This window comes from Chiloscyllium plagiosum, chromosome 18 (assembly GCF_004010195.1).
Source record: "Chiloscyllium plagiosum isolate BGI_BamShark_2017 chromosome 18, ASM401019v2, whole genome shotgun sequence".
Lineage (NCBI taxonomy): Eukaryota > Metazoa > Chordata > Chondrichthyes > Orectolobiformes > Hemiscylliidae > Chiloscyllium > Chiloscyllium plagiosum.
Genome location: NC_057727.1, coordinates 32,462,102 through 32,476,024, shown reverse-complemented (window position 1 = coordinate 32,476,024; position 13,923 = coordinate 32,462,102). Strand labels below are relative to the sequence as shown.

Genomic DNA, 13,923 nt, shown 5'->3' with positions numbered 1-13,923 from the left:
TTACTCCCCACCCCCACTCTCCTCTCACTTATCTCTCCATCCTTCAGGCTGTCTGTCTGTATTCCTGATGAAGGGCTTTTTCCCAAAATGTCGATTTTACTGCTCCTTGGATGCTGCCCTTTTCCAGCACCACTCTAATCTAGACTCTGGTTTCCAGCATCTGCAGTCATTGTTATCACTTGGAATAAACGACATTATAACAGAACTGACTGTACATTATGGAGACCAAGTTCAATTCTCTATGTTACTATGTTATGCCTAATCAAGTGCTTTGTGCAAAAGCATAGTATGTATTCTATTCCTCACAATGTAACACACGGAGAACAGATTACAACATTCAAATTCAATGAACACATTCATCCAAGAAAGACAGGACTAACACCATCGAAAATGATAAATTGCATAATGGGAATGCATTTAGAGATGTGAGAACAATGAGAAGAAACATCGAAAGTGGAGACTCAAGGAGTGAGTGAAAGGTGCAATGAAAGGTAAAATGTAAATAAATGGGCGGGTGGGGGGTGGGGAGAGAGACACACAGGTAAAGTGAATTGTGACAGGCATGAGTAAAGTGGATTATCAAAAGTCTTTTTCCCAGAGCGGACATGTCACAGGGGCATAGGTTTAAAGAGTGAGAGGGAAAGCTTAGAAGGAAATGTTTGAAGAAAGTTCCTCTTTACAAAGGCTGGTAGGGGAAGTGGTAGAAGCAAATACAACAGTAACATTTAAGAAGCAGTTGAACAAATATATAAACAGACAGGGAGGTGGACCATATCTGGGCAGATTGGATTAGTTCAAAACGACAACATGATTTGGCCAAAGGGCCTCTTCCTGTGCTGTATCATTCTACATTAACAAAACGCAAAGGACTTAGAATATCTGACCAAATAAAAACAGAATCAACAACTATTTAGGAATAAAGGTTATTGTTGAAAAATATATACTGTAAATAACTTAAAAGTTAAATTTGACTTGCAGGCTCAAGGAAAAAGCAAGAAAGAAAAAGCCCTGGCACAAAATCTATGAGTAAAATGGCTGTTTTTATGTTTTTCTATGGTTCAAAGTTATTTTCACCCGGGACAAAGATTTGCTTGCTGGAAATATCAATACCTTCTGTTTGCTTAAAATGAAGTCACCTCCGTTCAACTTGCTACCCATGAAATGGGCATAGTTTCTTACTGTAATTTCACATCATGTATATGGATAATAACTTCACACATTGCAATCAATGATACTTGAGAATCTAAGGAAACATTTCCATGACAATGCTTGACCCTTACTTTCTTGTATTCATGTAACCAGTTTTTCTGGTTAGGTTTCTGTTGATATTGAATATTTTGGTATCTGGATCAGGTAGATACAATGAATCACTGGCTACTTCCAGATCCTGAATGGTCTGATGCATGGTTTCCACTTCAGTCTCCATTTCCCTCCGGACACTAGAACATAGACAAATAAGCTGATATTATTGTTTCAATAATATTTTAACCATTGGTGTTTTAACCTATACTATCTAATATCGCTTATTAAAATTATATGCAATAATGCATATCACGTTACTATTTATAGTAGTCCTATCTGAAATAAGACCCAGGGCACTACGCAAATCAAATTTTACCTTAGATTAGGATTCAGTTCTGTATGTCAAGATAATTGTTACAAGTTTTCTGGAAATAAATTGCTCAACCATGTTTCAAATGTGGAATTATCTGAATCAGATAGCATTACAAATATCCAGATGCAGTTACTTTTTCCAGATCCAGGGAAAGCAAAATTGGGTTTTCCTCTTTCTTTATGCATCATTGGTGTATGAAGGACATCAACAGACTATTAATGCATATACCTCAATAGTGTTTTTGAAAGTCAAGATAATCACAATCTAGACCAATCCACAAATGGGTCATTGACTAGTGAACCACAGCTGACAGAATGGATCAATGATCTCAGTGCAGTATTAATCAGCATTGCTAATTTAACTCTTATTCAATCATGGGCATCGTCAGCTAGGCCAGTATTTATTGTCCATCCTGAATTGTTCAGAGAGCAGTTAAGAGTCAGCCATATTGCTGTGGGTCTGGGATTATATGTAAGCCAGTCCAGGTAACATTAGTGAACCAGACGGGCTCTTCCCCAATTGGCACTGGATTCATAGTCATTTTTAGAATTATTAGCATCATCGTCATTCCAGATTTTTACTGAATTCAAATTCCAGCATCCATCGTACCTGGGATTCTGGATTAGCAACTCAGTGATAACACCACTAAGCCGTTGTCTCCCCTTACTACAAATTTTATCCTTTCATTCTTATTTTCATACTGCAAACACAAAGCTGAATTAATATAACCCCCTTTTTATTAGCTCAAATAGAACTTTAATTACCTGCTGGAAAGGATAAAGAAAATATAAAGATTGATTGAGTTGAAGGAGGAATATAACTTGTAACAAGAGCAATTATAAGGTAATTTTAACTTACCCCTGCACACTGGCACCAATATTTGTCAGAAATTCTTCCAACTGTTGAACCATGTGTTCAGAACCCATCTTAAAGAAGTTTATCTGAAATACACAAATTATTAGTATGCCTGTGGAAAACACTCCAGACATAGATTTGTATTTTTTTCATTCATTCATGAGAATGCAGCTCTGGCTGACTGGGCCAGCATTTTTACCCGCATAACCCATTGCCTTTGAAAAAATGGTGGTAAGCTGCTTTCTTGAACTGCACTGGTTCATTTGGTCAAGATACACCCAAAATGCTGTTGGTAAGGGGTAGGGGTTGGGGATGTAAAGTGTAAGGGCTTTAACCCAACATCACTGAAGAAACAGCAACGCACTTCCAAGTCAGAATAGTGAGTGGCTTTAAGAGAACGTTGCAGGTGATGGGATTTTCATGTTCTCTGCCCTTCTTCTGGATGGTAATGATTGTGGGTTTGGAAAGTGCTGAATCATGGTGAATTTCTGCAATGCATCTTGTAAATGGTGCGTACTGCTGTGACTGAGCATCAATGGTGGAGGAGTGAATGTTTGTGGTTTGCAGCGCTAATCAAACAGGCTGCTCTGTCCTGGATGATGTCAAATTTCTTGAGTGTTGTTGGAGCAACGCTCATCCTGACAAATGGATCAATTACACTGCACTCCAGACTTGTGTCTTGTACAGACTGAACAGTTTCTACAGAATTCATAGCCTCTGACCTGCTCCTACAACCACAGTTATTTACATGGCTAGTCCAGTTCAGTTTCTGGTCAATGGTAACCCGACTGGTGGGAGATTTGGTGAAACTAAAAGCATTGAGTATCAAAGGGGTGATGAATAGATTGTCTCTTATTGGAAATGGTCATTGTCTGGCACTTAAGTGGAAAGTAATATTTGTGCCACAGTTCAACCCAAGCCTGTAGATGCATCTGGACATGTACTGATTCAATATCTGAGGACTCAGGAATGATGGTGAACCTCGTGCATCCACATTTATGATCTTTTTTGATGAAGGGAAGATCATTAATTCAAGCAGCTAAAGATGGTTGGGCCTTAGATACCAACCTAAAGAACACCTGCAGAGATGTCCTGAGGCTGAGATGACTAACAAACACTATTTCCTTTGTGATGAGACTATTTTCATTCACTCATAGGATTTGGACATCACCAGTCACACTAGTATTTATTGCTCATCTCTGACTACCTAGAGTCCAGTTTTGATTAAGAGTCAACCACATTTCTATGGATCTGGAGTCATGTGGGGGCCAGACCTGGTAAGGATGACAGATTTCCTTTGCTAAAAGAAAGTTAGTGAACCAGATGGGTTTTTCTGACAATCAACAATGGTCACTATTAGACCATTAATTCCAGATTCCTTTATTGAATTCAAATTCCACCAACTACCATGCTGGGATTTGAACTCAAGTCCCCAGAACATTAGCTGAGTTGCTGGATAAATACTGAATCAATAATGCCACAAGGCCACTGCCTCCCCATAAGTCCAGCCAACATAAAGTTTGCTCCCTGATTTCCATTGACGAGTTTTGCTCGGGTTCCTTGATGCCACACTTGGTCAAATGTAGACTTGTTGTCAAGTGCAGTCACTCTTACTTCAATTCTAGAATTCAATTCTTTATCCATGTTTGAACCAAGACTGTAATGAGGTCAGGAGCTGATTGAGCCTAGTGGAATCCAAACTGAGTGTCAGTAAGCAGATTATTGCATAGCAAGTGCTACTTTCACAGCACTGCTGATAAATCCCTTCCATCATTAGTTGACCAGGTTGGAGTTGTCTCGCTTTTTGCATACCGGACATACCTGGTTAATTTTCCACTTGTCATGTAGATACCAATGTTGTGGCTATACTGGAATAGCTTGGCTAAAGACACAGAAAATTCTGGAGCACACAAGTCTCCATATTATTGCCATTTTTTGTCAGGAACTATAGCTTTGCGTTACCCAGTTCCTTCAGCTACTTTTTGATATCAGCCAAATCCATTGGCTGGGGACCTCATGGGGTCCAGAGTCAACTTTGAAAACTCCATGATGCCCAGGGCAACTCCCCTCAATTGTCTGCAACTCTGCTGGGTCTTTCCTGCTGCTGGAACTGAACATGTCAAAGGGTGGAGATATTGTTGCCTGGGATATAGTATTTAAGTGAGAGTCTGTTGCTTGACTAGTCTGTGAGACAGCTCTCCCAATTTTGGCACCAGTGTCCAGATGTCAGTAAGGATGACTTTGGCAAGTTTCACAAAGACTTAAATCTAGCCACGAGTATTATAGTAAAATTTGTAATTTTGAGTCAGCAACTAAGGATTGCTGTTGGTACTGTAAAGGAGCTTAAACTTGTCTTATTTTATACCTAACCTCGATGCACTCAAATGTGATAGTTGGCTACAAAAGGCACAAATATTACTTTTCATTATTTTAGTGAGATATGGGTAACGCTAGGTCCAGCGTTTGTTGCCCATCCCTTATGGTTTCTGAGGTAGTAATTGTGAGTCACTTCCTTGAAACCCTTCCATTAATCTCTACAGCCACAGTGCTGCTGCAAAGACTGAAGCTAATTTTCTCCTTAACTGCATTAAGAGAAACCATAGTATTTTACTTAGAAAGTTTACAACTTTAACAGAATAATTCTGAAAAGAATTTAAAACAATGTGTTGCGCCAACAGACCTGAGCTTGCATATAACCCAGGAGAGGTTCTAGCAGTGCAATCTTTTTCTTGTACTGTAATGTGTTCAGTGCACAAAAATAGTGCATCATGGTCTGATGCTGCTTCTTTCTAGATGTGTACAGATCTTCAGTTGCCTCTAGTTTTATCTGTTTGGAAAGAAGATTTTTAAAAACTCATTTGATTTTCAAACTTTTAAAGCATTTACATAGCGCAAACTGAATTCTATTAACCATGCTATTTCAATTGCACTACAGTCAGTATGGTCAGGCTTCACCAACTATACTATCCTCTTTGTTGTCCAAAAAATATGAAAAGTGCCTGCTATAAATAATGCAGCAAAGAAAAGTATGCTTTCTTTCTTTAAGGAACTGAAAACCAAAGATAGTGCTCAAACCTTATCATTTTCCTTCCGCTTGGATAGTCTACTGTATTTGTTAATAGCCATGTCAAGATCTGTGGAACAAACAAACAAATCAATATACATTGGTTTCAAATGTTTAGTTACATTTAAACCCAATAAATGGGCCTTTTAAAAAAAGTTAAAGTCTCGTACTGTTTAATGTTTCAATCAAGAATTACATTAGAGGCTATATATAGGGAAAACTCGATTATCCGAATTTCAGATTATCTGAACAAGATTTCAAAGTCCCGATGCTTGGGTAAACTGTGTTATCCAAACATTTGATTATCCGAACAAAATACTCCCCACCCGTGTTGTTCGAATAATCGAGGTTGCCCTGTAACAAAGACCTATAGTGACACCAGGATGATCAACCTGGTTTTTCTGGGATTGTCCAAAAATTTGATTTTCCTAGAATCCAATTTGTTCCATATTATTCCAACAATGAGTGAGAAGTATGCTTAGAATGTCAATCACCTTGAATGGAGTCACTCTACATAAAGTACAAAATTCCCATCAACTTGCGATATAAACATTATTGAAATACTACAAAGAAAACATTATTTAATGGGCTCTAAATCAAGAAGTTTGAATCACTTATTGAACTGAAGTTGAGCAGTCCACTGGTGAGTTAACACAAAAATTGGTCTAACGTGGATGATAAAACTTGCTAGAAATTAAAACTATACCAAAACATGGAAAGTTGGAACAAGAATAGGTAATATAGCCCTTCAGGCCTGCTCTGTCATTGAAATGATCATGGCTAATGATCAAACACATTCTTCTGTTCCTGCTTTTTCCCCCATACCAATGCCTAACTCCTTCTTGAATATATTCAATGTTTTGACTGCAACCGCTCAACGTGGCAGATAATTCCACACAGTCATCATTCTCTGGGTGAAGAAATTCCTCATCTCTGTCCGAAATGGCCTACCCCATATCCTCAAACTGTGAACCCTGGTTTTTTACACCCAGTCATCAGAAACATCATTCCTACATTTCCATTATCTAATCCTGTTAGGATTTTTTTAGGTTTCTATGAGATTCCTGTTATTCTTCTTAATTCCAGTGAATATAGGAGACAGTGAGGTCTGCAGGTGCTGGAAATCAGAGTTGAGAGTGTGTTGCTGGAAAAGCACAGCAAGTCAGGCAGAATCTGAGGAGCAGGAAAATCTACGTTCCGGCTGGAGCCCTTCATCAGGAATGAGGCTGGAAAGATAAATGGGAGGGGGGGTGGGGCTGGGGAGAAGGTATTTGATCCATCGACTGGATTCTCAGCTTCCTTCTCCTCAACCTCCCCTCCCCTCCCATTTATCTCTCCACTCAGAGGCTCCAGCCTCATTCCTGATGAAGTGCTCCGGTCTGAGACATCGATTTTCCTGCTCCTCAGATGCTGCCTGACCTGCTGTGCTTTTCCAGCAACACAATCTCAACTCCAGTGAATATAGTCCTAACCAACCCCATCTCTCTTCCAAGTTCAATCCTGCCTAGGAATCAATTGGTACATCTCTATTGCACTCCACCCATAGCAAGAATATCCCTCCTCAGATAAGAGATCAAAACTGCACATATTGCTCAAGGTGTGGTCCCATTACTACTGCTTCTCTACTCATACCCTCTCACAATGAAAGCCAACATACCACTTCCCTTCTCCATTGCCTGCAGCACCTGCATGTTTACTTTTAGCGACTGGTGTATGAGCACACCCAGATTTCATTGCAAACCTTTCTTCCCGATTTATCATTCAGAGCAAATCACATATCTATGCACATTATACTCCATGTGCCATGCACCTGACCACTCAAACAATTTGTCCAAATCACACTGAAGCAGTTCTGCAGCCTCCTCAGAGATCAATTAGATTAGATTAGATTAGATTTGATTCCCTACAGTATGGAAACAGGCCCCTTGCCCCAACAAGTCCACACCGACCCTCCGAACAGTAACCCACACAGACCCATTCCCCTACTTTGTATTTACCCCTGACTAATGCACCTAACATTATGGGCAATTTAGCCTGGCCAATTCACCTAACATGCACATCTTTGGACTATGGGAGGAAACTGGAGCATGATAGCAGATACTATTGGTCATCTTTCAAGATTCTACAGACTGTGGAACACCTCTTATGATTTGGAGGGTGGCTAATGTAACCCCACTATTTGGAAAAAAAGGAGGCAGAGACAAATCAGGGAATTATAGACTAGTTAGCCTGACATCATTAGTGAGGAAAATGCTAGAGCCAAATAGTGACAGGATCTGACAGAATCAGCATGGATTTAGGAGGGGGAAAACGATATATGACAAATCTAGTGGAATTCTTGAGGATGTATCTGGTAGAGCTGCTGGAGGGAAACTAGATGCGGTTTACTTGGACTTCCAGAAGGCTTCTGATAAGTGCCATGTAAAAGGTTAACATGTAAAATTAAAGGATTAGGTAATGTACTGATATGGATAGAGGGCTGGTTAACAGACAGGAAACAAAAAATACATTTTTTTTGCCTCAAGTAGCAAGAAGTCACTAGTGGTGTATACAGGGATAAATGCTTGGGATCCCAGACATTCACAATATATATTAATGATTTAGATCAGAGGACTAGAAAATATCTCCAAGTTTACAGACAACACATGACTGGTCAGGAGCTCCATAAAGTATAGAATAAAATAAAACAGAAATTTATTGTCACATGTAGTTTTCCACGAAAAATACAGTGAAAAGTTTAATAAAATCGCCCCACCACAGCACCTACATCAATGACATAAGTCATACATAACAATGAAAAATAAGTAAAATTAAGACAAAGTTAATCACAGTTCAGTTAATGGCTCCTGGGTCCAGGAAAAGTCGATTAAGGAATGATGGAATACCCATACCAGCAACCGGGACAAGAATGCCATCCTGGGACAGATTCCCATACCAGTACAAGACTGCCACGTCAGGCTGCTGGAATACTAGGCCAGAAGCCTCTGCTAAAGGAGACTGTCATGCCAGGCTGAGACTGCCACTCCTGGATGAGCTGGAAACCGAAGACAACTTCCACACGGAGTCAAGACCACCACGTTGGGATGGGTCTGCGACTTCACTTTCTTCACTTCTTCCATTCTATTTTCCCTCTCTTATTCAATTCTTTTGTTCACCTTTACTGAAATCGAAGCAGCTCAAAAATGTGGTGCTGGTAAAGCACAGCTAGCCAGATTGCACCTGAGGTAGAGTCAACATTTTGAGCATAAGCACTTCATCAGGAATGGGCAGGTTGCCCACAGGGGCTGAGACATAAATGGGAGAGGGGTGGGCTAGGGAGGTAGCTAGGAATGTGATAGGTAGATAAAGATGGGGGGTGGGGGTGAGATAGTGATAGGTCTGAGCAGAGGATGAAGCAGATAGGTGGGAAAGAAGATGGACATTGGACAGTTCAAGAGGGTGGTGCCGAGTTGGGAGGGTTGGATCTGGGATAAGTCGGGGGAAGGGGTGATGAGGAAACTGATGAAATCGACATTGATCCCATGTGGTTGGACAGCCCCAAGGCGGAAGACAAGGCTTTTTTCCTCCAGGCATCCGATGGCTAGAATTTGACAGTGGAGACGGCCCAGGACTTGCATGTCCTTGGCGGAGTGGGAAGGGGAGTTAAAGTATTCCATCACAGGGCAATGGGGTTATTTAATGCATGTGTCCCAGAGATGTTCTTTGAAACGTTCTGCAAGTTGGCATCCTGTCTCCCCAATGTAGAGGAGATCACATTGAGAGAAACAGACACAGCAGATGACTTGAGTGGAGGTGCAGGAAAATCTCTGTCGGATGTGGAAGGATCCTTTGGGGCCTTGGATGGAGATGCAGGGAGAGGTGTGGGCGCAAGTCACCTTCCATCCTGACCTCAAGTTTACCTGGATCATCTCAGACACCTCCCTCCCTTTCCTGGACATCTCTATCTCCATCTTCAGCGACTGACTCAACACGGACATCTACTTCACATCACCAAATTATCATCTCCTAGACCATACACAACCTCATCACCTCGGGGGATCTCCCACCAACAGCCTCCAATCTCAGTCTGGGAATCCCACTCCGCCCGGATCTACCTCTCACCCAAAATTCACAATCCTGACTGCCCTGGTTGACCCATCGTCTCAGCCTGCTCCGGCCCCACCAAACCTATTTCCACATACTTGACAGTGTCCTGTCCACCCTGGTCCAGGATCTCCCCACATACATTCGAGACACCACCCACGCCCTCCAAGTCCTCCATGACTTTGAATTCCCCAGCCCCCAATGCAATATCGTCACCATGGACACCCAGTCCCCATACACATCCATCCGCCATGATGAAGGCCTCCAAGTCCTCTGTTCCTTCCTCTCCCGCTGACCCAACCCATACCCTTCCACCGACACACTCATTCAATTGGCTGAACTGGTCCTCACCCTCAATAATTTTTTCTTTGAATCTTCCCACTTCCTCCTGAACAAAAGGGTAGTCATGGACACCTGCATGGGCACCAGCTATGCCTGCCTCTTCAAAGGGTACATGGAACAGTCCATCTTCCGCAGCTACATCAGCACCATTCCCCACCTTTTCCTCCACTATCTCAATGACTGGATTAGCACCACCTCTTGCTCCCACAAGGAGGTTGATCAGTTCATCAACTTCGCGAACACCTTCCACCCTGACCTCAAGTTCATCTAGACCATCTCAGACACCTCCCTCCCCCTCCTGGACCTCTCCATTTCCAGCAACCGGCTCAACACAGACATCTACTTCAATGCAATTCTCACTTTTTCCTAGAAATCTAAACAGTTCCAAATCTTCAGCTGCTGCTTTACTTGGCCAATTTGTATGCCTGTTCCTTGGATCTAATACTATCCCTAATATCCCTGGTGGTCACTTTTCCTATTTTATTTCTGTGCCAGACAGGAATGGACAATTGTTTGCCATTGCCGAGTCACCATCTTCCCTTTAAATAGCATTCCACAATTTATCATAACCAATTCACACTTCATGCCACCATAGTATCCTTTATTTAGATGCAAGACCCCAGTCTCAGAATCAACTATGCCACTCTCCACCTTAATTAACAATTGTGTCATATTATGGGCACTATTCCCAAGGGTCCTTGCACAGCTAGAATGCGATTATTCTTTTATGATTACACAATTTCAGTCTAAGATGGTTTGACCTCCAGTTGGTTCCTCAACGTATTAATTCAGAAAACCATCTTGTACACGCTCCAGAACTTTCTCCTTGAAAGGTATTATTGCTGATTTAATTTCCCAATCTATATGCAGAGTATATTAGTGAACATTCTGTGATTTGTTCAGGCAAAATTAGGAGGACAGTTATCCTATAGATCACTAAAGTCTGTAATATTGTGCTGGATGTAAATTATGGAAAAAGAAAACTAAATATCATGTGTAGATAGTGTGTCCCTTCACTGGGGATGTTTTTCAGTATGCGAGCATGGGAAATTGTGTGGGTAGCTCATTACCTTCCCACCTATTCCCAAACTCCTAGAGGATGGGTAGGCACTGAAAATGGCAAAAGTGAGTATTGCAGATGCTGGAATTCAGAGTCCACATTAGAGTGGTGCTGGAAAAGCAAAGCAGGTCAGGCAGCATCCGAGAAGCAGGAAAATCGATGTTTCAGGCATAAGCCCTTCATCAGGAATGGAGGCAGGGAGACTCCAGGGTGGAGAGATAAATGGGACGGGGGTGGGGGTGGGGAGAAGGTAGCAAAGAGTACAATAGGTGAATGAGGGTGGGGAGGAAGGTGATACGTCAGATAAAAGAGTGGGGGAAGGTAGCAAAGAGTACAAAGGGTGGTGAGAGAGTGGCGGTGGAGGAGGCCCAGGACCTGCATGTCCTCTGCAGAGTGGGATGGGGAGGTGAAATGTTGGGCCACGGGGCGGTGGGGTTGATTGGTGCGGGAGATGTTCCCTAAAGCACTCTGTGAGGAGGCGAGGAGGCAGCTGGCCAACTAAATATAAATAAATAATTAAGGGCCAATTGAGCTTGTTAAAACTGATAATATATTGCCTATGTCAAAATATAGTTGGAGTTTGTAAAATGATGGGAGGAAATGCAGATCTTCGGGGCACCTTTTGTTAATTGGGGGAAAACTCCTATATTCACTACAATTTCTTCACTCCATCTACTCTGGAAAAACCCATTCCCTGATCCTCACCTCTTCCCTATCCCCAAGCTTTCCAAATTCTCCACAATCCAACAGCCCAGGCATACCTCACTCCATGATTTACATTTTCTTCCCTGTGAGCCTGGCTGTAGTATCAGTATCAACAACAGCTACTATTTAGCTGTTCATGTGCTGTGGTACTGTCAGACTTGCTGGCCAATCAGATTGCCTGGTCACTCCTGAAAACCCCTCCTCAGAAATGTCCCAGAACTGGGCACATGGGCAGCATGATGACAGTGGTTAGCACTCCTACCTCATAGTGCCAGGGTCCCAGATTCGATTCCACCCTCTGGCAACTGTCTGTGTGGAATTTGCACATTCTCCCCCTTTCTGTGTTGGTTTCCTCTGGTTGCTCCAGTTTCTTCCCACAGTCCAAAGATGAGCAAGTTAGGTGGATTAGCCATGAGAAATGAAGAGTTACAGACATAGGGTAGGGAGGTGGGTGTGGGTAAGATGCTCTTTGGAGGGTTGGTGTGGACTCGTTGGGCCGACTGACCTGCTTCCATACTGTAGGGATTCTATGATTCCATGAATTACGTAACATAGCCTGGCCACAGCACTTTGCTTCTGCTGGCTAATTTCCATATTTTTCTAATTTAAATATTGATAAATGAAATTAAACTCACCATTACTTGCTATAGCAAATACTTCATTTAGGGTTAGCATTTCTGAAAATAAATGAAAAATATTATTGAAAAAAACTGCTTACAAATTTGACTAATATTTTTGCTATCACATTTAATACCTGTCAGCAGAATTTTATGGTAACACCCTTTTTTAAATTACAAAATTTCAGGCTACATACTTAAGTAGGAGTGTATTCAGTGCAATGGGAGATTGCAGTATTATTGGACGTAACATCTTTTAGAGACGATATTAAAATGAGGCCCACTTTCCTGCTTGTCTTGGTCTTGCCAAGGTTTGCCACTCAAACAATACCAATAGCATATATCAACTGATTACTCATCTTATTGCTATTTGTAGGCCATTGCTATGTGAAAACTTCAGACCTTGATTAAGTTAAAGTATACTTAAAATAATTGACTTTTTTTGAGGTTACTTAAAAGGCAAAGAAGATTTCATATAAATGTTTTGACTAGTTTCCCCCCTTGTTTCCACTTCAGTCTTTCATCTGAGCACATAATTGATCATCGAACCTAAAATATACCTAATGCACAGAGAAATGTGGCTTTTTAAAACATTTGCAAGTTGGTAGTTTTTAGACATAACTATTCAAGGATTTGGAGATGCAATTAAATTATATTAAATACACTGAGTGCAGTTTTCATACCTTTTAAATCCTTCTCCTTAAACTGTGTAATGGGAAACATCATGGCATCAGCTAACTGCGTCGAAAGTACAGCATGGCAGGAGCTGAGCTAAAAGACAACAAGGCATTTCATTCTCTAAAAAAAAAAGAATCTGAAGTCTTTTAAGGTTTCTGTCGTCTTCCATATTTGCAGACTTCTTAAATAATACAAAAGTAATAAGGACCTGGGGATATCTTAACTTTTGAATCCTGAAACATAATGTTTCACTGACTTTATTCAGATACCAGCTGAGACATACAGATCTATTAACCTCTGGTCTGCACTAAATTAATTTATATCATCTGGAATGGCAGTAAAGTACAATTTGCCACAATTGGTGAAGGTGACTAGAAATAGAACTTCAATCACTGCTCTTCATCAACAGATTCTTGTGGAATGTGACTGTTTGAATGAACATTAGATAAGAATAAAGTTATGCTGCAGAGCCAGACAGCAAGTTGATGTAATCTACAGATCAAGCATTTAGAATAACCACTGACTCGAAAATGCCCAAAGTCTGTGGAACTAAAGGAAGAATAGAAACTGGCCTGTTAAAAAGAGGGGAAAAAAGTAAAAAGTGTTGGATCCTTCCATATTATGGACAAAACTGTAATATTTCTTTAAATACCTATCACTATTGTTCCAGATTTTACATGATTACATTGAAGTAAATGTTCTTATTAAATCTTGCACATTTCTAAAATTGCAGGGTTCTACCTGAAGAGAGTTCTACATGTGTCATTTAAGGTAGGTTTATAAGAGTTCAGAAGATAAAAAGAGAAATGTTGCTGAATAGTCAATTGCACTTTTTAAAAAATCGTTCATGTGATGAATATCAATGGCAGATTAGTATTTGTCACATATTCCCAATTTTCCTGTA

General features: G+C 40.9%; 1 protein-coding gene across 1 annotated transcript in view; it reads right to left on the bottom strand.

Annotated features, from left to right (window-relative positions):
• The window catches only part of appl1 (adaptor protein, phosphotyrosine interaction, PH domain and leucine zipper containing 1), a 61,821-nt gene that overhangs the window by 30,443 nt on the left and 17,455 nt on the right, over window positions 1-13,923 (bottom strand). Inside the window, exons 5-10 of the mRNA XM_043708116.1 lie at window positions 13,025-13,112; window positions 12,360-12,401; window positions 5,546-5,604; window positions 5,151-5,297; window positions 2,474-2,556; window positions 1,281-1,439 (exon numbers count right to left, since the gene is read on the bottom strand). Coding sequence (XP_043564051.1) covers window positions 1,281-1,439; window positions 2,474-2,556; window positions 5,151-5,297; window positions 5,546-5,604; window positions 12,360-12,401; window positions 13,025-13,112 — 578 coding nt within the window. The remainder of the gene's footprint in view (window positions 1-1,280; window positions 1,440-2,473; window positions 2,557-5,150; window positions 5,298-5,545; window positions 5,605-12,359; window positions 12,402-13,024; window positions 13,113-13,923) is intronic.